Here is a 26412-nt window from a genome sequence, read left to right as displayed (position 1 = left end):
AAGCCCTAATGAAGAAGCGCTTATGACCACCATCATTTTCCGCGTTTTATCCGCATATACCGGTACGAGAGGATATCGTATACGAGCAGTGGATGCGCGTAATCGTTTAAGAGGATCGATTTATTTAACTGGCAATTAATGCGTTATTGTCCGCTAAGTAGCTCGGATGCCAGCGACACTCGGGCGTAATTATAAATCGATACACGGACGTGAACTGCGATTGCACGTCGAACATACGATTATTGCGCGTTGTTAGAATGTATAGGTAACATTTACAAATGAGAGCGGCAGAGAAACGTGATGTAGCCAGAGTTTGAAGTATTACACGATGCGCGGCGTGAGTAAACTTGTAGATCCAGGTTCATCTTTAGAACAGATATGAAACCAATCTGACTTGCACAAGGAACACAAGGAGCGTGTAATCTGTATACGATTTGCATCTTTCTTATGGAAAATACCACTTACGAGGATAAATCGATTATTGATTTATTTTATTCGTCGCTTTCGTTTTAGTTTTCGACGTCAAAACAGCGGCCTCTCTTATTGATCACTAATTGCTTTTCAGAAACACCAAGTACCAATAATGTTCTTACGTCCATAAACTTTTGATTTAAATTACTGACTCAAACGTCAGGAAAGATCTCATGTTCAGTTCATAAATATCACAATGGTTTCAATTAGAGCGTGAATGTATTGCATTTCTTAATATCCTCTTTGTAATTCGTATCGTCGAGCTACATTATTATAATATAATACTTCAGACGTCTCGCAAGTATCTTAATGTATTTGTCCGAACTGTATGAATTATGATCCTTTTATACTTGCAAAGCCGACACTCTTGCAAAGTTCATTTCTTATAAACTTCTGACTTTGCAAACAACTCGTGGCATATAATAATAATTTGTAGATTTTTTTCCGTATATCCTAAACACTGACAGATTATAAAGCGATCTTCATAATTTGTTCCTATTTTAAGACCGTCTTAAGTAATGTTTTAAGATGCTAATACGGCTCTTTTTCATTGGTTCGTGACATCTTAAGACTGTACTTAAAAGGATCTTAAATGTAAGATCCAACTATGAATACCGACCATAGATTTAGTTCAGATCGCATACGATGAATGGATCATTTGCGTGAAGTTGTAGTGATTTATTCAACAGTTTCGAGAATAATTGAAACACTAGATAAAAACGGTTTTAAGCAAAAGTATTTTTCTAGTTTCTCGTTTTTCGAGTACAAGTTTCGATCTCTTTCGTTCGAATTTAATTTTGAATGTTACGATGGTACAAACACGCAAGAATAATTAATTAAGAACTTTTTAAACAAAATCAAAGTTTTTTTTTTAGTTCGAATATGTTCAAACATTGATAAAAAGTTCAAAAATCAAAACAATGATAAATTAAATTGGACGTATCAAAACTCAAACCGACGTTTGCCAGATTCGCACTTACTAAAAAATCGAGAAACGCTTCGTGTTTAAAAAATAAATTAAATTTTACAGCGATTAAATTTTTCACGCGTTTAAATGATTAAAAATGCGGATGGAAACCATTATGTCATTGGTGTTCTGATATTTAATTTAAAAGACAATGTTATAAAATGTTAAATAATGCCGCATTTTGCTTCTCCGATACTTGTCAACGTCGTGATTCAATTTTCGTTGTATATAAAGATATAATTCTATTTTTGTCATGAAGCGTGCCAAGATTGCGCACAATATTTCGGATAGAATTGTTTAATGGCCCGACGACGATGACGACGATGACGAGGACGACGAGGCCTTGTTCTCGAATCTCACGGGGACCACGCTGCGCAGCCGAGCTCTCGCATGTCAACTCTGACACGTCCTGTTCAATTACTAGCCACATAAACATAATGTAAATTTAGCCTGGGTCTATGTATAGAACACAATGCCGATATATAGCTCATGTTTAATGCAAGAGAGCCGGAGAGCGCGCAACATTACAATGCGATATTACAGCATCCATGGAGCGCCGTGTTGCCGCGGTTTCCGCCCAGATTTTCGCGATCAACCGACCGTTCATTTTGAGCTCTTTCCCCGTTCTTAAATCTCTTCTCTCGATCGACTCTGACATTGGCTTGCAAAATCCACGTGGATATTTCTAAACCTTCATTTAAATTTCAAAACGCACAGAGATGTTTAGAGACATAGAGACTCTTTATACGATTTCATTGTATCGATTTATATACATAATATATGCGTTAAAATTTTTCATGAATATTGTTATACATACTGTTTTACAGAAATTTTGTAAAATTTTAGAGAGAGTACATTCAAAAATTGATATTTTACTTCAACTTTATCCATTCAAAATGATGGAAATGGATGCGCCAAATGGCTTGGTAAATTTTTTAAAGCATTTTCAAAAAATATAATTGTTTCTCACATCGACGTATCATTCTCATCATACAGATATTGTTTTGTTTTTAATTGTGAAAATTCTTGTGACCCAAGTAAGTCAAAGAAGTTCAAAATAGAAGAAGAGAATAAAGTGCGTCTTATTTGACTATCTTATCCAAACAGCATGGGTAACAGCGTCGAAATTTATTGCGCGTACAAGTATACGAGTATTTTAATGTATACTCTGATGTATTTTAATGTACAATATATTTTACATACTACGGATGATGCGCCGCGTTGCGTTATTGGCCGCGGGTGCGTTGAACTTGAAACGCGTAGACCAGTGTACTTATATTTGGACGTCGCGACGCGACGCGACGCGCCGGTGCGAGCGGAATTTGACGCGTCGTTAAACCTGAGGATGAAGAGACGCGAGCGGACATAACCATCGTCAAGCAGTCGCTTCCGGTTGTACTTTTAGTTCGAATTAACTTCGAGCTTCCTCTGTCGTGGATTCTCTGCGATAACGAACGACACGTAAATAAGCTGGCGATTAGATATGCAAATTCCAGGTTTCTCTCACGACGTGTGGAGAGCATATCGCGTTGATCGAAATTGATAAACGATATACGTTCGATAGATTATCATTAAGTAGACACGATAAAGCGTTTACAGACTAGGCCTCGACTTTTTTTCGATTAATCCTACAGACTCTTCATTTTCCTGTTATTTTTATACATTAACGCGTATTAACTGCGACGTTAAAGTGTTGTATCTATAAAGCATGAAATTTTACTTATAATTTTAAATTAAGAAAATCAAGAGGCACCGTTAATCTGTCGCTTAAGCAAAGTGCAAAATTATTAATATTCGATCAGCAGTTTTATAATGAATATGTGTGTACATAGACTATCTGATTATTATTTCTTAACGGTTCCTGTTATTATATCTCCTCTATGTTGTTAGAGATGCAACACATGCACCATGCATAATCTTAGCAATAAAGCTATTAGCCGCAATTGATAAATTATACTGCGGAATGTTCATGTAAATTATCAGATATTAATTAAGATATTCAGTATAAAATATTCTTTCCTAGCTCGCTTCCGCTGGGTTCCGGTGGATTATACAATCGCAAGATCATATATAAATAGATGTGCAAAGTGGCGGAACCCACGTAATTCTTAATTAAATCCCATTAAATCTTAAGATGATACACTGAGTAAATAATGATATACACGATCCAGCATAACGATAGTAATAGCGTTGGCCTAACTATTTTTCTTCCCACTTATAAATACAACAAATGCAATTTCTACGGTACCGTAGTTTACCACAAATTTGCCCTGTAATTAATTAATTAGTAGGCCATCGTTAATTGGTTGATTAAATACCTACTCGCCGGGAACTGGATTGATAGCGACACGAGTGACCGAGCGCATTAACATCGCCGGAAATTGTTGTGTGTTATCATTTCGCTGCGGCAAATGTATATACACATATAATTCATGTCTATATCCTACTTTTGTGTATATACATTGCTGATTACCCACATAACGTAGCTGATTAACAATTGCTGGCTCGAAAACAAATTTCTGTTGCGAGAATATTATGGGACGCTAATTGTTATGGAAAATTTCTCATTTTTAAAATTTATACATCACATATTTTGTATAGAAATATTACAGTTCTGTAATTCAAATCAGATATTCGAAATATTAATATATTAAATAGTCTGAAAATAAATTCAAATAATAATACATTTGAATAATACATTTATACATTATATATGTATAATAGAATAATACATTTGTCAATCATTTATTCTTAATCAATCATTGTGTAGGAAATATCTTTAAAAATTATCTTCTTCTAATTTTGGGGAGAAAAAATTATTTAATCGCATATAGCTCTTATGTGAGTGGATTTGGGAAGTTTCTTTGACGTGTCATAGATCTATAATCATAGATTTAATTCAATCTATGCTCATTCTAACATTCGAAGATAACTTGATACTGAGTAATCAATTCTCAGAACTTTCGGTTCAGCAAACAGAGATGAGTGAGCTCGCATGCAACATTGAATACGTATCTACTTTTAAATAAAACGCAAATTTTGCTGTGCCATCTTAACGAAACGCGTTATCCAGAGTGGTTTGGAAGATAATCCGACGGCTATAATTCAAAGGCGATATTTGAATTTCCACAGCTGGCCCGGATACGTATATGCATTCGTTCATTCATTGTGACCTGACCAGAATAAGTGTGTTACGTGTTTGTGGACACACAGTGTGTCCGATACACGCGTGTATGTGTGTGTGTGTGTGCGCGTGTGTGCGTGTGCGTGCGCGCGCGCGTGTGTGTGTGTGTGTGTGTTCGCACATGTGGATCTATATGTGATGCGCGAATGCACCTCCATGTGCATACAACTGCCGCTGGCTATATTCTCTGATTGGGCCTGGACAGGCTCCCTCTTGCCTTGCTTCCTGCTTTGCATACCTAACTACGGAGGAGAATTCCTCGGTAGGACGACTCGGATTGCTCGGTTCGGCTTAATTTCGAGCTTAAACCGGGATATCTCGCGATTGCAACCATCCGTTCTCCCTCCTCCTTGCCGAGAGTGCTGCGCTTCACTCTCCACTCTGGTCTGACCCGTCAACGTCCGAGAAGATGAAATTTATTCCTATATTTTTATTTCCACGTTGCAAGTTTTCTAGCAGCTACGAGAAACGACTAAAATATACATTTATGACATTTTTAATAAGTATTAATATATAATTATATAATACCCAAATGCTCACATTTAAATCTATCTGTTTGTAGACGGGCATATATACATGTATAAATCTATATATATGCCGTGATTTTTCTATGTACATAATGTATATGTTTATATAATAATATTGATAAAGGATGTAGAATAGAAATTTTCTACTACCTATCATGATTCATTAAAATTAACACAATGCCCATTACTGTGAGTTCCTATGATGTTTGTCAGTTTTCGTTTTTCAGACGTCTGGTAAAACTGTTTAGAACTTCTTCGTGATAGATGGTCATCACAAATTATTTACACAAAATAGTTCCCAACAGTTCTGTACTTCAAAAGAATGTTTTGCCTCGCTTCATTCTCGAGATAAAACTTCTCTGCTCATAATAAATGATGGGCGTCTATCAACTCCAGGAAAAGACTTTTTAATATATGTCAATATTTGTTTTGTTGCCAGCAGTTGAGAAATTACAGCAGCAGAACTCATAATGTTAAATTTTCCATTTATCTACATTGAAAGAACTTTCTCGACGTACCTACATGGATATTCAAAAGAAATACACTTTTACGGAAATGCCATGACCATTTTTGTCTTGATATAAAATGAATTCTCCCTGTCCATCTCAAAAGCATGCCTAGTCTTCTTTTCCCATGAATTAATATGTAACTCTGTGTGTTTGGTTAAACAAAATTTCATAACAATAAGATTATATGATCATTGATAAAAATAAAAAAATTGAAAAATAATATTTGTATTTCGTGTTTTATTTATATAAATTTTTTTATTATTATTTTATGTAATTGTTCAATTATATTTTATGAAAAAATTAGATAAGAATTAATTACATTGTATAAAATATTACTTAATAAAAAATACTTTTTTAAATTTTCTACCTACGTCCATTTTATCTTTCAAGCTTAAACGATTTCGGTTTTAAAAATTTTAAGATAGAGCTCGTATATAACATTTTTTTTATTCAAAGCTTTGGTAAAATCATAAGAACGATCATTCATACAGCTAAGCATCGATAGTTCTCGTATAGATTTTTCAATAAAAGGAAAAAAGAACTATTCGAAAAAACATTTCGCTTCGCCTCATTTGCATTTCTGGGGATGATTTTGGGTTATCGGGACGTACGAAGTCGACAGATAGGAACTCAAATTAATATAAGACCGCGGTGAATTCCGGGCGGTATCGGCGACCAAAAAGAAAGTGTCGTCCGTAATTACCAGATAGCCGATAATTAAAGCGCGACGAAGGATAGGGCAGACGGAAGGGAGGAAGGCGGGAAGGCAGTGGCGAGAACGTGGAATTTAAAAGTTAAATTGTGTTTCGCTCATGAATTATGCATTTGCGTCGCGAACTCCCCTGATTCGCTAAAACTTTGATCTTCCGGGTGCATCATATCGGTTACATAACCGTTAACATGATGCACTTTTAATTGACAAATACTACCGCAAGCATTTTTCTCTAGTGTTCGAGGCTTTTCAACCGATCAGTTCATTCAATTTCGTGCGATAAACTTGCGGATTGATATGTATAAATTGCACATTATCAATTCGTTCGTCGATACTGTAAAAATACTTTGAATGGAGCGTAAGGAAAAGAATCTCGTCGCCGAGTCTGATTCTTAAGAGGCTGATTCATTCAAACGTGACAATTTTATTAACGCAGTTCGTGCAGATCAAAAGGGGAAGCTATAAGTTGGCAGTTATTCCAATTCACAAGAACAAACAGAAGTATTGTATTAATGAATATACATCTTGCAATTAAGCCTTACTAGTTACTGGAAGCAATCGGGGTTTCCTCGATAACTGTGTTCATGTACAATTTGTAACAAGATGAATTTCTGAAGACTTGTAGTGATTACATTAACATACACATATCAAAGCAATGACTAGCCAGGATATATAATATAATGTTCCATTAAATTATGCAAATAGATATAAGAGCCATGAAAATTCCAATTTTATAAGAGAGACGATCATACCGGTCATGATAAACTGATAAACTTATTGGACGGATACATTTAAATTAAATAAAACTATGTACAATAGATAATTTTTGCACTTAATTAAATGAAATAAGACAAAGTCCTGAAACTTTTGAAAACAAAATCAACTTTATTGTATGAATTTTGTTATTGTTTAGATATTGAAGCAATTTAATCAAATACTGAAATTATAATAATGGATTAATTGTTCGTGCACATTACCTATTGCACATTAACTATTCTGAACAGCGTAAACCGCTTATATATATATATATATATATAAGTATATAGTCGATGGTGTATTTGAATTATATTAAAATAGATTCCCTACGATGCTGCGTTGACGTTATATCAGGATTCATTACAAAATTATTGCCTTTTCTTTGTCAAAGTCAAAATTAAATCTTGGATTAGATATACAACTGATTATTCAACTGTGTGACATAAAATATATAAATTTCTATTGTAATTTTATTGTTAATTAACAGATTCGTCAGTGAATCTAAGAAAAATATTTCCTTAATAAACATTAAATATGTAGAACATTTTATGCCATATCTCTTCAAACTTTAAAATTTAATGATCAAATTTCAAATAACATTCATTTAAATAAAATTTTTTTCTGGACAAGTAAATATTAATACACTACAATCAATTTAACAGTTGTCAACATTAACAGTTGTATTAATAATATTCATAATCAAGAGATTAAAAGGTACCTCTCAAAAAAGTAACCGATTAATAAAGTGAAATTAATGGTTATTATATACATTGCGTAAATCAATTAATATTTTACAACTTGTACTGCCAGTTCACCGTGTCGTTTAATCATTCGTTTCAGTTTAATTATAACACTTGATGTTTACAACTGTATTCGATAATGTTTTTAATTACTTTCCGCATCTTTCCGCTCGAATCAAAATTATCAATTATTCGTCATGGTTTTAGTTGTAAACTGACGGAAGGTTTTCACGCAGGTGTGATCGATAACAAGTAAGTGTGAAGAACAGACGAATAAACAAGGATCCAATCAGCGTCATTATATATTATACACATTACACAGATCATATTATGGTCATTATATACATTATTATATCATCATATTATTTTATGTCATCGACATACGCAAGTTACTTGCTTCGCAGTTATGCGATCAGAGTTCTGCTGTTACGTAGACGACGTATCGACGCAGACAATATTGTGTAGATGTATCGTGAATTCCATCCGATTGGTATGCATGCGCGTCGCGCTCCGTTCGAGAATCAAACTGTGACGGAATCACATCTCATTTGAGAATATTTTGTACGTCGATGTTAAAAAGATGGATAGATCAATTATTAATATTCTAGGGCAAGCCCTCTAAGAAATAGAGAAAAAGAAACAAGCGAAAAAAAAAATTAAAAAAATAGAAGAATATCTAGATTGTAACGAGTGTAAATTGCATTATGTGATCGAATAAATGTCGTTTGATTAAAATAAATGTTAAAATATCGTGTAGTTAGAAACAATTAAAGCGTCTTCAATCTCCGATTCGATTCTCTTTCGTTCCCGATAATTTTCGATGAGCTAGTTCGCGCAGCGGACGTTAGATTGTTTCAAGATATAAAAATATAAAGTAAAAGAATAATAATGATAATATTAAAGAGAGAAAAAGAGAGAGCAGTTTGACATAAAAAATTTAAGAGTTTGAAAAATCAATATGATTATTAATAAAAAAGTTAGTAATAACTATATCTCTTTATTCAAGCTTGAATCATTCCATCAAATAAAGAAGAAATTGTGCAGCAAAGTCGAATAATTCTGAAAAATTTTGATCATTTTAAATTTTAATTTAAAAGATTTGAGATAAAATTTTTAAATATTGTTTTAATAATCGTCGGTGATATCATTTTGGCCTCCGTTAATCATTTCAATTTTTTTCTTTTTTGTATAGATATACAATGTATAGACATATAATACAGAATATTGAAAATGTGTAAATACAATGGAAATAATTCTAAAAATGATAAAAATAATAGCAAAATAATTTTTCACTAACCAAAAACAATTATAGGAAATTAACAAATTGGCATCTTCAGCAGTTATTGCTAGAGCACCTTAGGTGGTTTTAATATTCGAAAATACGAATATTGATTCCGTGCAAATAAAACCGAAAGCAAAATCGAAGCAAAAACAAGTCGATAATTATTTTTGTGGAAAAAAATGATTCCGGAAATACGATACACTGTTCCTTCGGAGATGATGCCGTCGCAGAGTTCATTTTCGCACGACGTTCTTGAGCGCAGTCGTGGAATATTCAGCCGTGCTCGAATATCGGGCCTCTCACGCGAACGGGATGCAAATCGTAAAACCGCTTATGAGACCGAGGGTGTGATGCCGCCGCAAAAGAGAAGAAAACGAGGCGTGACGGTGAAGAGAGAACCGGGATGGGAAACGAGGGATCGCGCGGGGAGGTCGACGCGATTCCGCCCACGAAAGGATGCATTAAACCTCGACAAACGTGCGCGCGAGGGTCGTGAAAGCGCGATTTACACCTCTCCGATCCACCGCCGATCGACCGCCCGCACCTGGGCACCTGAGAAGGGCGATGAATCGAATACGATTATCGATGCATCGCGAATACACCCGTTGCGCTGTGTCGCCCGATAATAAATTCTCGACCTTCTCGGATTAAGAGCAGCGAAGAGGAGACGAGATCTCACCTCCTCGTCCTCCTTGGCAATGCTTATAAACGATTCCTCCGGAGAGGAACCTGCTGTAGAGCGAAGCTCTTTTTAGTTCGAGGACGTATACACGAGCCGGCGCCTTCGTAAGGTTTGCATTAAACTCGAGGAGTGCATTCTTTGATGAAGTTGCTCGACGGATTTTCCCCGCTGAATATTTGATCGCGTCTTTTCGCCTGACTCCTGAATTTTCGACACTAAATAGCGTTTTTATACTCTTTCGTTATCATTCTTTTTTTGTGGGATATATGCTACTATACTGAGAAAAGTGGTCTTGGATTAAATAGTAATTCTGGTGGAAAATGAACGAATCAGAATTTTCTGGTTAAATCTACTAGAATTCCAGTTGCGATAACTAGAATTCTAATTGATATAATTATTTTAGTAAAAATAAAAATTCTAATAGATTTTATCAGAAATATTGTATCAATCGGAATTCCGGTTATCTCAATTATTAGGTGTTGGAATTAATTCGTAGCGTTTTACAAGTGATGGGAAGTACTTTCATTAATGTATTTTTTAATGCTCATGTGAAATAAATAACATTCTTTCATTAAAAAACGCTACGAATTAATTCCAACACCTAATAGAATTCTAATAAATTTAACCAGAAAATTCTGATTTGTCCATTTTCAATAAAAAATTTTTTTTCAGTGTAATGATGAATAAATTAATTTGTATTTACTATTAATACACAAAAAAATTTATAAGATTTATAAGATTTGAGAGAATAAATAGGTAATAAGATTTTCTTATTTAATTAAAAGGACTTATTTTCAACCACTTGTAACTAGAAAGTTATCATTTCGATATTCAATTTGAAATGAAGTCGAGACTTCTCAAGGAAGCTCGTATATCTATATAATGATGTCCTTTTGTAAAAGGAGACGTTATTAGCTGAAGGGTCTCCACATTTCTCAATAATACCGGAGAATGCAACTTCTATGAGATAGTTGTATTATCAAATACAAATGCTTTATCAAATACAAATTGACACATGCGCAATACAAAGTTGAACCGCCGATTAAATAGACGTCCCGGAAATGGGAGCTATTTCCGATATCGAAAAAGACGTGAGCTCGAGATTTCGGTGGCATTAGACGCGACACGAACGTCGATTGGCCGGGAACGCATCTGAGGATCGTCTTTACTACAAGGCAGCTCGTTTCCGAACGTCTTTTCTCGGTGCTCGCCAATAAACGGTCCGGTTGCTTCCTCCAGGGCGCAAAGTCGTTCCGACAAATGGAACCTCTCATAGAGAAAATTGCAATGACAATCATAAAGCAATACGAGGGAAAAATTGAGCTTCGTAACGCTGTCGTCATTCTTGTAAAACTCTTGTTAAGACCAAATACTTTAATACTCGCAGTCGTCATACATGTTCGGTCATACTATATCGATATCAATATTGACGGAAGAAGAAAGAAAGAAGTAAAGAAAAACTTCCATTTATATAAATTTTAATTATAAGAATTTGAAACTATTTATAAAAAAGAAAGCCGTATAAAACAATTTTTTAAATTTTATGTACGTATAAACATGAGATAGAAAAATTAGTTTGTTTTCCAGTGCAATTGAAAAATCAATAATTGAAAAATGTAACAAATTTATATCGTTTAATATTTTCTTTTATCTTTTTACGGACGTAAGTAAATTATGTAAACTTTCCTTATAAGAGAATGTTCGTTAAAGATAAAAGAATTCTCATTTAAGTTTTCTTTTGTGTTGCATAAGGGCTAATTCTAAAGAAACTTTCGATAGCATTTAATATTATATGGACTTATCTATCTCTCTCAATCTATCATAATATCACGGCGCAGCGAGGAGGATATAAATCAAAGTTTTCGCATTCGCTCGCTGCCGCAAGGAAACTTTAAGTTTCGTGCTTAATTTAAGTTTGCATATTACACCCAACAACAAAATATCAATTAATTCTTGCGAAACTCGTAGTCCGTTCGCAAATATTATCTCTCTTATCAGCCCATCGAGATGTATCATAAGTCACGAATTTCGTATCTACGCGCATCTAGCCTCATGTGTACCTAACATATTAAAAATAAATTCCATCTCTTTCTCTCTAACAATTACTCGCTGCCCGTCTACCTTATGAAAATCACGTAGTGAATTTCGTATATCAATTAATCTTCGCTCGATCAACAAATTTTTTCTTCTCTAAAAGAGAATTGCGTAAACACGAAACAAATAACATTTCATCGATAACCGCTGTTTCTTTTTATTTTAGTCCATTTTTTAATTCTAAGATCGTTAATCATGCAGTTTTTAAATTTGATAATTCTAAAATCCGCAAACACAATTATGTACATACATAATTGCAGAGTTTACGCGATTTTGCTTTTCCGCACGAGCGAAAAATAATCCCTCGCGTGTTAAAAATTCCGAGTGTCGGCTCCTTAAAGTAGCTTTTCGATCCGTATGTAGCCGGTTCAAGGATATCGATCTTGGATTTATTTCCGCAAAAAGCAAAAGATTGGTATTCATATCAGGGAATACACTTCGGGGGTAAGCGGCTTTCTGTGTAAGTAAGAATGGAGTAAGGTACTCACGTTAGCGGTGTCGTCGAGTTTCCGCTTCCACGCATCGCTACGTTCGATTAAAGCGTTCCACTGCTCGGAAAGTTTATTCACTTCGCGACGAATGCTCCGCGTCAATTCGCGCGCCTGCTCCTCGGCGCTTCTGTAGCCTCTGGAATCACCGTCCAATTCTCTGCCTGCTATAGAAAAAGCAAACAAAAAATAAAACGTTAAACGTTTTCACAGGACAAACCTGCATAGTTCTAGTTTTCATTCCATCTCTAAACTTTTGTTATTTCACATATATATATATTAGTGTTTTATCGAATAGAAAATTGTTTCATAATTAAACATCAAAGAATCTCGCAAAACGTGAAAAATTAGATCCCGGTGAAGTAAAACAGTTCTCATATGTGATATGGCTTATAATGTGAAGAGATGTCACAGACAGTGAATAGTTCCAATGGCTCAATAATGGATAATTTAATAATATTTATTAAATTACAATAAATTAAGCTGGACTTTCTTACGTTCGTACGTTACATAGATATGTAAGAAACACTAAATAACTGTATAACAATTCACACCACAAACGACAGAGCTGACGCATGCGAATTGCGAATAAAGGACTCCAGAAAACAATAATACAATAAATAACGAAATAATGGCTAGGAGTCAGCGCGGTAGACGATGTGCAAAATCAACAAAGTATTGAATAAAATTATTTAAAGTACAGAAATCAACTTAATCTTACATATGAGTCTCTTAGTTGACAAGCTTAGTTGACAAGCTTAGTTGGCATAAGTCGAAAATTAGGAAAAATGCGTTTGTATAGAAGTAGATAAAAAATATTAAGAATGTTTGTTTTTTTTATCTATCAACTTAATTTACTTTTATTTTATTTTTATGTTCATAAAAAATAAAAATCAATTTTACATCATAAATAAAGCGACCGTAAAAATAGTGTATCTGGAATAGTGACTTAAGTCCAGCTTTTTTTACGATCACTTTATTTATGATATAAAATTGATTTTTATTTTTTATGAACATAAAAATAAAATAAAAGTAAATTAAATTGATAGATAAAACAAACATTTTTAATACTTTCTATTTATTTCTATAACAAACGAATTTTTCCTAATTTTGGACTTATACCACTTGTCAAGTAAGAAGCTCATATGTAAAAACTAATTTAATTCACTCAATTTTCCATATAATTAGTGCGAGGCCCTTTTTGTTAAAAATATTACAAAAATAAGCAATTCTTCACGTGACAAAACTTTTCTGCCTACGTCCCTAAAATAATATTATATTGCATCATATTCAAAGAAATGAACCGAAGATCACGTCTTTCCAACGTAACGTTACGCCGACTTTACGTTCAGTAAATACGAGTGTATATTCGTCAAAGGAGCGAAGAGAGATCGAATCAACCGAATCGCGCAAAAATGCACGTATCTTTTTCCTGATTTCTCAATACTGTCGGTCGATAAATATATATATTCAAGCGGCGGAACGATTAAACACTGATGCGCAGGATGAATCGCGGCGAAGGCCAGCTGGGAAACATCGCGAACATAAATCAACATAACACTCGGAGATAGGGAGTCAGCGAACAGGTATATAGGTACAGAATCGCCGTTATCAATGCTAAACATGCACATAAAAACTGTCCACCGCATGATACGATGCGTGATTCATAGGACAATTAATTCCTGATAGGCTCGGGATAACTTGAGCCCGAGTTCGCGCTGTTTCTACGCTTCGTTACGTAGGTTCCTGGATGACGTAGAAAAAACCAAGCATAAAAGGGTTCCTTGCGAATCTTGATAGTCGCCAATAATCCATGCGTTACCTCAATACTTTTACGGGTTTCCGTTTCAGTGAGATATACGCGCGGTAGTAAATTTCGCGATAAAGGAGCGCCGATGATATTAAAAGACGGGAAAAACGATTTGCGTTCAGAATGAAATGTCAGGTGCGGCCGCGATTATCTTCCGCGTCACGTGGCATTGATCGATCAATCGGGGAAACGACTAATGGATGACAAGCCGCAGAAAAGCATGGCGCATGTCCGTTGAATGTGGAAAATGAGAGTAATTTGTTGCGATAAATATGCGCGTATGTTGCATCGCAAACACGCGATGCTTCCTTTCTGTGCTCTCGATGCATCTGTATAATAATTGATAGTCATTGTTTCGATGGCATAAACGAAGATTGCAAGTAAAAGATTGCAAGGTTGTATCAATCCTTTATAATTTATTTTTCTTTATTTTTTTTTTCGTTACAAATATTCCATCAGTCAAATAAATTGGATCCGTATTGCTTTCTGTGTCACTGATATTTTAAAAGAAATTTTAATTCAATCAAAATCTCAAATATTAACCACGATAAAATTTATGATGTCTTTTAAGTCCCTGTAATTTTTTATCGATGCGATTTTTAGAGTTTTAATGATAACATGATAAAATTTATCGGAGACCTACAACCGTTTTTCCGGGTAGATAACTCGATGCTGCACCATTAAGCTGTCGTTCGAAAACGGTAAAACTTGCGGTGCCAAAGAAATCAGAGAGATAGAGAAACTTTTTATTTCGTATATCTTTGAATGATTCGAGCCACTTCCGATAAGAAATGCGTGCGATCTAACGTTTTATTTCTACGCCATCGGATACCGATCTTCCTCGCCGAGATCGACAGGTGGAATGGAATCGTCGGACTGGTGATGTAGCTTCTCCGCGATACAAAAGGAGGGGCGGTGTCGAAAAGCTGATTCAACCGTGGAAAACAACAAGACGGATCGAAAGAAAAAGAACGTCTCCGAAAGTAGTCTGTTGAACGAATTGAATTAGGCGACCGTGCTCTTCGTCTCTAAACCATCTATTCAACAGTTGACGCTTTACTTTCCGAGCACGTACGCCACTAGTTTATCTAGCTTCCACTTGCTGACTTCCCACCCTCATCTCTATCCACATCCCTGGAATGTCCCGCTAATTCTTTCCTCCATCGCCGCCACGTCCAGATTTATCAGGAAATGGGAAATGGGTGACTGCGGAAGTAACGGCGAGATTTCTCCAATGAACGTAAATTCCACCGCTGCTATCGAGCCATATGAATAAAAATGGATAAAAACGAAATGCAAAATTGTACAAAAAATTTCATTCTATTCTACGTATTAGCAAACTTTATTGTAAAGTCTAACAGTTTCCAACTAAAGGATATAAAAAAGAATAAAATGAAACGCTCATTTTTATTTTTCAATATAAAATTACCCTTTATATAAAATCACTTTTTAGAACAATAAATTGATTTTTATTTTTTATATGATTTAATATAATCATCATTTATTTTAATACATTTTTTTTTTAAACTCTACCTTAATTCTTCTATTACTAAAAAATATTCTAAATTTTTGTTTTTAAAACGACTTAATTAAAAATATTATTTCTTCATCATTGGTAAATTTTTTTTACGCAAATTGGACTTCAGTTTTCAAAATAAAAGTTTTATTTATTCATTTATTCATTTTTTTTTTATTTTAAAAGTTGAAATCAAATTCGTGAAAAAGAATTATTTGTGATGAAGTAATTTTCGCAACTTTAAAGCAACTTTTAAGGGAAAAAATTCATTTAAAATATTGTTTTAATAATATAGAAAATTAATTCATTGTTCTAAAAAATAATAAATAATTATTAAAAATAATAATTAAAATGTAATTATATATACTCTGACAAAAATAATTATTTCATCTTATAACCTTTTATATATCTTTCAGTTGAAAACTTTCGGATCTTATTACAGTAGCATAAGTATAATTTATATCAATTAACTCTTATAATTTATATAATTAATTTATATAATTATTTATAAACATTATCGAATAATGAGTATAATATTACAAATGGCAATTTTGATTTATTTAGTTTTGAAAACTATTTTCTGAGTTAATATTCTAAGAAATAATTTGATTAAAATGTACATATATGTCACTCAAAATAATTATAGGATTAATTTTCTTCAAAAGTCCATAATAGCTAAATATATCTGACATCTTGAAGATTCCTCTCATGTTAGAACTTAATTTTTACATTGAAGCCTTTTTAATCCACTGGAATTTAATTTAAATCTTTCAAGGCAATGTGATTTTCTGAGTATAATTGAAGATTTCTGTTTTATTTGACAAAATTTAACAATATTACAAAATTACATATTTCTAACTACAAGCTGACATTCAGAAAAGACAAATTGGTTCTCAGTCAACTATTTTCTGCTTGATCAATCATTCTAGAAAGAAATTATCGATGTGTGCATTCTGCTTAGACGTATACCTAAATTGGCTTAAATTCATAAATATAAACTACACTATTAAAAATAAAATATTAATTTTAACTTAAAGACGAATTTTAACTTATAGTGGACTTTTTGAGATATGCAAACGTGTTAAAATTAATACAAAAATTCTAATTTTAACATTTTTGTATGTCTCAATTATACGTCTAAAGTTAAAATTAACATTTTATTTTTAGCAGTGTGTGTAAAGGTATACGTAAAGTGTAAAAATAGATAACCCAAAAACATGAAGACTATATCAAATTTTTTTCAGTTTAAAAGAATTTATATTGCTAGAACACATCGAATTTTCACATCACTTCATTTTGTAGCATTCTATCGAGATAGATTAAAGGCTTTTATTGTTGCAGTGATTCTTAAATAAAATAACAATCCAAATACTTTATCTTATTGTAAAACTTTCCGCGATATAAAATAGTAAGTTGAATCTAAAGTTAACAAAAATAAAAGCCGATAAGCTTCGCAAGAGTCCGAAATTTCTGTGCTCCAATCGGGGGCTGCGAACCCCGTTCGCGGATAATCCATCCCGACGAAATTCAACGTCGATATTGTATAATCCGGCCTTACGGCGCGCGCGATGTTATTTCACCAGAAATTTATCGACGGGAGCCGCCGGCCTGGTTACACCCGATGCCGCGCACGTTTCGCGAAACGTGACTACCTACGGAATGAGCGAAATCGCGCGCGGCCGTCGTTGGAGTTGCTCGCTCACAGGAGCCCTTCCACGTTATTGGGATCGAACTCGTTTTACGCAAAGCGAAAACATCATTATGGTTATTCCGGGATCTTACGTCGGATATTACACGCAGCATGGTGAATGACAATGACGCGATTTCGGCCGCAATATCGTAAGTATATATGCATATAAAGAATGAATCTTGTATATATGAAGTGGAACAACAACTTATACTACTCATTCGAGCAAAAAGAAAATAGTTGTCGAATTATGAATGTACAATATTGAGAACAATATGATAAAATGTATAATATATTGTAATATAATTGTTGTAAAACACGATTATTTTTTAATCGTGTAATATCCGACGTAAATGATTGAATAAAGTACGAAATGTACTACAAAAAAATGTAATTGAATATATGTATCTGTTAACAAATTTAGAACATATATATTAATGTAGAGAGATTTACAAATTTTCATTTCTTTTGATATTTAATTTTTATTTAATTCATTCAACTTATGCGTTTAATTTATTTTATTTCATTCATTTATAATCTTTGTTTACAATTTAATTTTAAACCTTCTCTCTAAAACATATTCAGAAATTTATTTACACATTTAGAAATAGTGTGTTAGTGTAAATAATGTAAATTAATGATAATATATTAATTTCACAATATTAATATAACATCGCATCGAATATAGCCTGTTATATGCATAATAATAACATTGACGAGTGAGTGTGAGCGAATACGTTTGAAAAGTAATTAGACCACGTTTTGACAGAGACTAATGAACTTACCGTCGAAACTTGCTTAAATTATTATCATCGGTTGTTACTGTTTATTCGGCTATTTCGATATTTTGCATCAATTGCACGACATTCTGATAAACGATAATAACTATCGTACATTGACGTAGATACATGTATGTTCATTCAAAGGGTATCGAATAATATTCTAATGAAGATTAACGAACGATTCGCACATCACTAATTGTGTACACAAATACCAATAATCTTCTCTTTCCGCTATTCTCGTTATCGAAAAATACATAAGGTTATAATGGAAACATTATACAATGTTCTCGCGGATTCCGTAAACATTCGGTCATTAATAATCGATTGGAAACATAAAGGAAGTTGCAACGGAAACTTTACTTTTATATTTAAAAGTTGAGTTTGTTAATAGCAACCGCGGCACAATAAACGTGAAATAAATATTTTTTATTGATTAATCAATTAAATAATAACACAAACTAGGAAAGGGAAAGAGAGAGAGGGAGAGGGAGAGAGAGAGAGAGAGATGATGACATAAGACCAGGTCATGCTTTCCTTAGGGACTTAGTAAATTTCAAGTTTTCAGTCCCCTCTCGGGAATGTCTCTTCTAAAACCCCCTACTGTCAATTGGTATCGATGTACTACGATACTTCTAATTCGATTGAAAACCCCACGTGGAGCCACGTGACTCGCGACAGAGTTACATTTACCTATAATCGAAGTAAATTTTTTTCTAGCTGACACAGCACAAATAAATTGCTTTATCATGGAAAAATTGAATAAACACATTGTAAATATATTTATAAATACAGTGGAGAATTTTTCAATAAAAAGCAAAAAAGAAGTTCATTTATTTATTCGTTTCAGAATTATTATGAAAGAAAAATATAAATAATTCTTCTCTATTCCTTTAGTTTTTGCATGTATAAATATTTTCTAGATATAATAAGACATTCTCAAAGTGGCTTTGACTTAAAATAAATAAAACTGTCTTTTTATAGCCATGTAGGTTACAACATGAAATAATTTATTTTCTGACCGATAAAAAATACAGAATGAGCGCAAGAAAACTAAAATTATTCTTGATCAAATTTTTATTATGTCATATAAGATGTAATTCGCGATATCCGAAAATGTAAATAAAATTATTGGAAATAAAATTTCTGCGCATTAAATTGCAAATAAATCAAAGAAATCGAATTTATCTCGATGTATTATTTAGTGTTTCCCTTCATTTTTCCCGTTCTTTCTCAATCAGAGACGACGCAACATGAATAAAACATCTCGTCTAAATTTTCCAACTTTCGGAATTGCTGATACAGAACGAAAACACTAGAAAGTGTACACTTGTAGCTGATTTTGAAACCCTTCATATCGGTTCCCGATAGAGTTGCGTTAACACAGCCCACTAGAAGTTTTATCTCTGAATCGAATACTTGAAACGATATTACGATACAATACGATATCATACAAAAAGAGAATTGTTCGCAATAGTTATATAAAGAATACTAGTGTAACGTACGTTACATCATACAAAGGATTATCCCTCGATATAAATAACAAAAAGAGAATTGTAAATGAAATATTAAAGCTAAAATTTTTTATATATTCATTTATTTTCAACAAAATATAGGATTTTCCTCACGCAACTGGTCAAAACATATCTTTGTAGCTAAAAATCATTAATCATAATAATAAATATCCGAATCTTATCCTGGGAGGGGAGCTATTAATCTATATTTCTTAATTTCATAAAATTTTAATTAATAGAGATTTTTATATTTTTGCGCATAGTTCTGCATGTATTTTTGTATTTTCACGTATTCTGTACATACACTCACTACGTGAACGTGTTTTTGTCATGTATTTTGATTTTGTCAGTCAGAGTTGTTAGTAAGTGAATAAAGAAAGGTGGGGACTGTAGTCTACAGAGAAAAGAAAGTTGAAGCAAATATGAGGACGGAGAATTAAGTTTAAGTTGCGATACAATAGTCTCACTTTCTTTCTTTTTTCTTTTTTTTAAAAGCATACGCTTTTAAAAAAATACTACGCTTTTCCTCCTTTTTCCCCTCTCTTTCCCATCATTGTTTTTTCTTCGTAGGTTTATGATTGACGTGCAGAGAATTACTTTTCACTGCAAATTCACAGAGTAAATAAACATACAGTTTGTTCAATAAGAACGTGATGCTCATTATGTTCAATAAGAACGTGATGCTCATTATTCTACAAAGAGCGACCGTAGCGATTTCCTGAACTCGTTTGAACCTTTATTTCGTGCTCTTTTGCGCAATATATCCTACCAGCACATTGTGTAGTTTACGTCAGCGAATTTATTATTTTTACAATGAGTGCCAAATTCTTGAAGCGGTACGAGGCAGTGTTTTTAGTGAATGGAATGGCCGGCAATGTCCCCAGATGCTAATCCCATTGAAAATGTGTGGTCGTACATGAAGATGAAACTCAAAGGAAAGCCAGTGTACACGGTGGAGCAGCTGTCATTTCAAATTAAGAAGATATGGCGATCTTTGCCAAAGAAATATGCAGATAACCTCGTCGAAAGTATGGAAAAAAGGTGTCATGCAATAATCAGTAATGGAGGTGATTGGACAAAATAGGATAGGTAATTGCGCAATAGCTAATAATGTGTACTTCAAAAAATAAAAATAAAAAACTGTCTAAATGTTTATAGTTTTTTGATTATGGCAGACACTTTCTTATTGAACAGACTGTAATTCTTTTATCTCGCATCAAATATCTACTGAGTTTTCTTAATATCCGTGCTTTCGGCGAGACAGGATTACGTAAATGAAATATTCAGGGCGTCGCAGTTATGCGTTCCTTGCCCTTACCGTGCTTGAAAAGGGAACGACAGTAAAGAATGAAGCTCGTTTCTGGTCTCGCGGGTTAGGCTGCAGAACCGAGAGCAGCAAAAGAAAGAAAACGGAAAATATTTCTCCGCAGTCTTTCAGACGGGGAATTTCAGTGCAAGCACAATCGGCAGTTGTTCTTGGATTCTTGCCGTGGCACAAAATTCTCAACTGGCGCAGAAATTCATGAGAAAATGTGTGAATTATTAAAATACAGTTCGCAAGTTTGTACGCGGAGAAAGAAGAAGGTTAAATGAGATTTTTCTCATATTCGCGCGACAAGATCAACTGATCATCCATTTTTATCGCGTAAGACTTTATTAACTTCAGCAAAATATCATTATCGATTGAGCTCGGAGAGAGAAACATAAAGAATTTTCTTTCAATCGTTTCGATGATCGATTCCTTCATATCGTCTACGTAAAATATTTTCTAATTACACATACGTTAATTAAAAATCAAGAGAATTAATTCTAAATATTGCGGATAAGTATCCTTTTACAGAAGTAACGTTCACCAAGAACAATTATCGATAGCAAGACAATAACAGTAGTATCAATTCAAATGGCAATTAAAGTAAGGATTCTATGTGCTTTCTTCCAAACCAATAAATCGGCGAGATAAGCCGAAATGCTCGAAATTATTGCCACTTCTCAGTAACTAATGAAAAATTACGAATATAAGAACAAAAACTATGAATTGTTGAGATTGAAAAGTACTCGCACACCATCGCTTTTAATTACTAGGTCTACAATATCGGCGAATTCAGTCTTGCGTTATGAGATGATTTCACGGAACTAATGACGAATGTACTTGGCCAACTTTCTTTGTTTCTTCGTAAATTGTTCATTCGTGTAAGTAAAGTGGACGGTATTGGAACTTCCGAGTTTTCTGATAACCTCATATGAAAATAATTTTTTTAAAAACACGAATCTAAAAAAAAAACAAAGTAATAAAATAATCAACACGAACAACTTTGTTTTCATGAAACATAATTCTATTCTTTTATGTATCGTATTATTACTCTCGAAAAACGCGTTCCACTTGCTTGCTATATTTTATTATCTTCTCTTTTGTGTGCAATATTTTTATAAAATTTTATTTATTGGTGTAAATATAAAATTGTTAGCTGCAGATTAAAAAACGGAAAAACACAATTTAAGTGTAATTCATAACGTACCTTCGGAGTCCGATGTGTCCGACAGCGGAGGCTCATTGGCGATGTACTGGCGGCCGCTCAGCAAATTGTTCTCCACGACCGGCCGTTTGTCCTCCAGCTGCCTCCTAAAGCCACGATGGTCGTCCTGTAAAGGAGACGCGTAAATCGTGAAACAAAAATAACGAGACAAAGAGCATCGGTGTCTGGTGCAGTGCCAAGTTTTCTCTTGGCGTTTTTAGTTCTTCGCTGACGGGAAAGGCTTTGAGAAATTAGCCTCGATTCAATTAAATTCATACGTTTATTGTGACAAATAAGATAGAACGATGATAATATTACAACATTGATGAATATAGTTGATGATATCGTCATCGCCATTATTAGCTTTAGAAATGTTATTTAAAAGTTTCACTATCACATCAATTACTTTAAATAAGTAAAACAAATAAATATTATTAATTCAAATAAATTAGTATTATTAATTTAAATAACAATGCTCTCATATTATAAAGAAGATGTGTACCGTCAGACGCTGCTGCATTGCACTGCAGAGATATTAACGTGTACGTTCGTAATTACGTTTGACGGAGACGTTATGCAGCGGGGTTGGAAATTAGCCCGATGCAGCCAGCGAGAAGAAGTCGAGTGGGTAAAAAGGCACTCTTACAATATTGCACACCCGCTAGTTAACAAGATTATCTCTCGTTTCTTCACGGGGTTAAGGATTTTACCTCAACATCCGCGAGCAACACGCGGATCTTTTTCTGCGCGTCGAGGGATGCCCCAGATGGCATGTTCATGTCGTTTCCTTTTTTATGTTGCTATGAAGGGAAAATTCATAAGAAGAATAAAATCGTGAAGCAAAAAGATCGTCTTTAACTGTCACCGAATAAAGAATTTTTTTCATTTTTATGGTTATTTGTATATTTCGTTAACTTCATTCGACATTGATACTTTTATAACAATACAGTATAAATCAAACGATTTTTACGTCTTGATATTTTTCGTGTGATTTTTCTTTTTGATTTTTTAACATGGACATTGTGTCATTATTTATAAAAAAAATAGTTGCTTTTTGAAGAATAAAATAATTTCTTTAGAAAAGTGAGTCTATCTGTGTTTTTATAAATTGATTGAGAAAATAATAACATATAGTACATAAAATCAATTCAAAATAAATAAAAATATAGGTTACGTTATTATTTCCGATTTAATAATTATATCTTTAAAAGTAATATAAAACATATTATTCTCCTCTTTCTCTCTCTCTCTCTCTTTCTTTCTCACATATTCGCACACAATGACAATGTTTAGTGTCACATATATTTAATAATAATCGACAATTAGCGAACAAAAAATCTTGAAGATCTGATCAGTTAGAAGATAAAATACATTGCACATTATTAAATTATATTGTTAAATAAACCGATTACATTGTTCTACAAAATAGATTTCGCCACATGTCGGCCATTAATCATTTTTCGTCGTTATTTTCTTTCTCTCCCCATTTTGAAGAATGATGACGCAGCGAGCATGGAGTAATAGAAATCTCATATTGCGGTTATTCTTTATTTTTTCTTTCTTTCTTGTACAGATTTCTCTTCTAAAGCTTTTCTATTACAAATAGATCACGTATAAATCATACGAATGTATTGATTGCGATCGATAGATTTGAAAATTTTATAAAAAAACCACAACTGGATTAATTATGAATTTATATTCTCCTTGTAAATTACACGCATAGAAATTTACGCACAATACATACTTAACCGTGCGAGTCAAGATGTTAATTAAGAAATTAGAACAATTTAAAGCTATCCATCCACTTGGACAAATGAACATTTTCTAATTGTTTGCAGCTAGACAATTCTCTTATCAATGCGGTTATCATTACGAGAGGTTAATTACAAGATATATATACAACGGGAGGCAACAATGCGCTGATGCGTATCGCAGTAATATACGAGCATCTGACATTAACAATAAGAATCTTCATTTAACTGCTCCCAGCGGTTCGTATTGCGTATCTCACTGAGGAGATAAATTATTTCAGAACAATTTTTTAATATACAACTCTCCACGGAAAAGGAATGTTCTTTGTCTGCTATTTTACGTGCTCAGTACAAAAATAAATAAATAAAAAGTAATATTCATACAATAACTGATTTAATTATTTCATTGCAGAATTCTATTAAAAAGAGATTTCTTTTTCTATGTTTTACGTACATATTACGACAAATGATAAAATTATTTTAATTATAAATACACATTATACAGTTTTAAGGAGAAAGTAATCCTTCCATTTTTCACTCCTAAATCAAACGAATAACAAAAAAATTTACGATAATTATGTGATTAATTCTAAATGTGTCTTATTAAAACTTAAACTTAAAATCAAAAGCATGTCAATCGTCCAAATTAATTTTATTTCTTCGATGGAGGTAGACCTTCTTTTATTTACAATCCATCCATTATGGACAAATTCCGTATATAAGTCGCTACTATTACCCGTCAGAGAAACGTACGTTAAATATTTCACGAACCACGAACGTCGACGGACCTTTCCGTAAACAATCGAGGTAACGGCGCGATGAGAGGTTCGGACTCTCCACCAAGCCGAAAGAAACACACCGGCATAAATTCCAGAAGTTGACACTTGGCCAAAGTGCCCATCCGAAAAATAACCACCAAGCGCGACCGTCCTCGACGTGAAAAGCGAAAATTCCGACGGCAAGGCCGAAATAAAAATATCAATCGCTTCGTGCCGCGGATGTGTCGAGGAAAGATGGGCTCGGGGAAACGGTCGCGTACAATAGTACGAAAAATGCATGCTCATAACCGTGGACGTGTTTCGTCGCGAACCAGCAAAATCCATCGAATTCGCGCTGCGAATCGATACGCCTCTCAACGCCGGCCTCTCGACGTTACGTCGGCGGTTTTGATTTATCAGCCATATTCGCACGCGCGCAAAACGAATAAACGAACGAACGAACGAACGAACGAAATGACCTGCGTGCAAAAGGCGCGTATATGGAACGTTCGTCGTGGACGGTTCGTCGTCGGGACGTGCAACGATGCCGTTCGCAAACGTGCGCGGGAATCGATCCGCGCGCTTGTAGGCGAAATGGAATTTTCAGGACGACTCCCGTAAGAGGAATGGCTATTGCGCTCGTTACAGAGTTACATCGTCGGTTGCAACGGCGACTAAACCGTGCACGATCGGCTTTCATTTCGATTGCGTGGGAGCAATAAACGACCTTCTAATTACGCGTCGTTTCGACTTCGATGTTGAAGTGCCCCGGTAGTTTCGATTCCGATTGAAAAAATTCATTTTTTCTCCACCATTTCGTATGGAGAGTGATTTCTACAATTTTTCATTTGAAAATATTAGAAAGCAACGTTTTTCTGTAACTAAGAATCTTATTCATAATATTAAATAATAATTGTAAAGTTACAAGTAAAATTAAATTTTCATGACAACCTAGTGAACTTTTAAGCAAGCATTTACATGCAAAACTTGAAGAATTTTTAATATTATTTCGAAAAACATTTTAATAACACTATTCGTTATATTAAAATATCAATAAAATTGATATAGATAAAATTAAATTTTAACATCATAAATGTTTCATTATCGTTGTGCCAAGGAAAATACATGACTTTTATTTCTTTGATTTATTAATTACCTGTCATAGAAATAATTTTAGAGTTGTTTTAAGATAATATATCAATTCCAAGTGATTTTAGATTCGAAAGTAAATTGATTAATATTATTCAATCTATTTCAAATATTAAAATAATTCTTAGAAATAATGAAATCGCGCAGCTTCTTTTAAACATTAATAGCAACATATTAATTACCTACAAGTTTTATTATATCCGACATCTACCGTTAATGAGACAATTTATTTTATTCCACAAAAGAATATACATAAATAGAAGCTCAACATTCCTGGCATCATCAACAAATTTATTCAAAAAAAATGTTGTGTTTTCGAATGTCAAATACTAATTAAATTAACAACATATAATTAAAATTGCTCGGGGCGAAGTTCCCGAGTTTCGCATATAGATAGATTTAGGATTTTCACAGAATTATTTAGAATCACGTAACGCATATGCATGAAGGTAGAATTGATTAATTATTGGCGAATCATTTAAATTAAATTCGTACATAATCGATTACATTAACCGCATTTTCC

The 26412-nt window shown here is 33.5% G+C and overlaps 1 protein-coding gene across 1 annotated transcript in view; it reads right to left on the bottom strand.

Annotated features, from left to right (window-relative positions):
- LOC105154354 (dystrophin, isoforms A/C/F/G/H) overlaps positions 1–26412 on the bottom strand; it is a 462027-nt gene that overhangs the window by 52647 nt on the left and 382968 nt on the right. The window contains exons 44-45 of the mRNA XM_087403323.1: positions 22235–22358; positions 12413–12579 (exon numbers count right to left, since the gene is read on the bottom strand). Coding sequence (XP_087259449.1) covers positions 12413–12579; positions 22235–22358 — 291 coding nt within the window. The remainder of the gene's footprint in view (positions 1–12412; positions 12580–22234; positions 22359–26412) is intronic.

Source organism: Acromyrmex echinatior, chromosome 2, assembly GCF_024713525.1.
Source record: "Acromyrmex echinatior isolate Ae372 chromosome 2, ASM2471352v2, whole genome shotgun sequence".
NCBI classification, from domain to species: domain Eukaryota; kingdom Metazoa; phylum Arthropoda; class Insecta; order Hymenoptera; family Formicidae; genus Acromyrmex; species Acromyrmex echinatior.
This window is presented reverse-complemented; position numbering and strand designations above follow the sequence as displayed.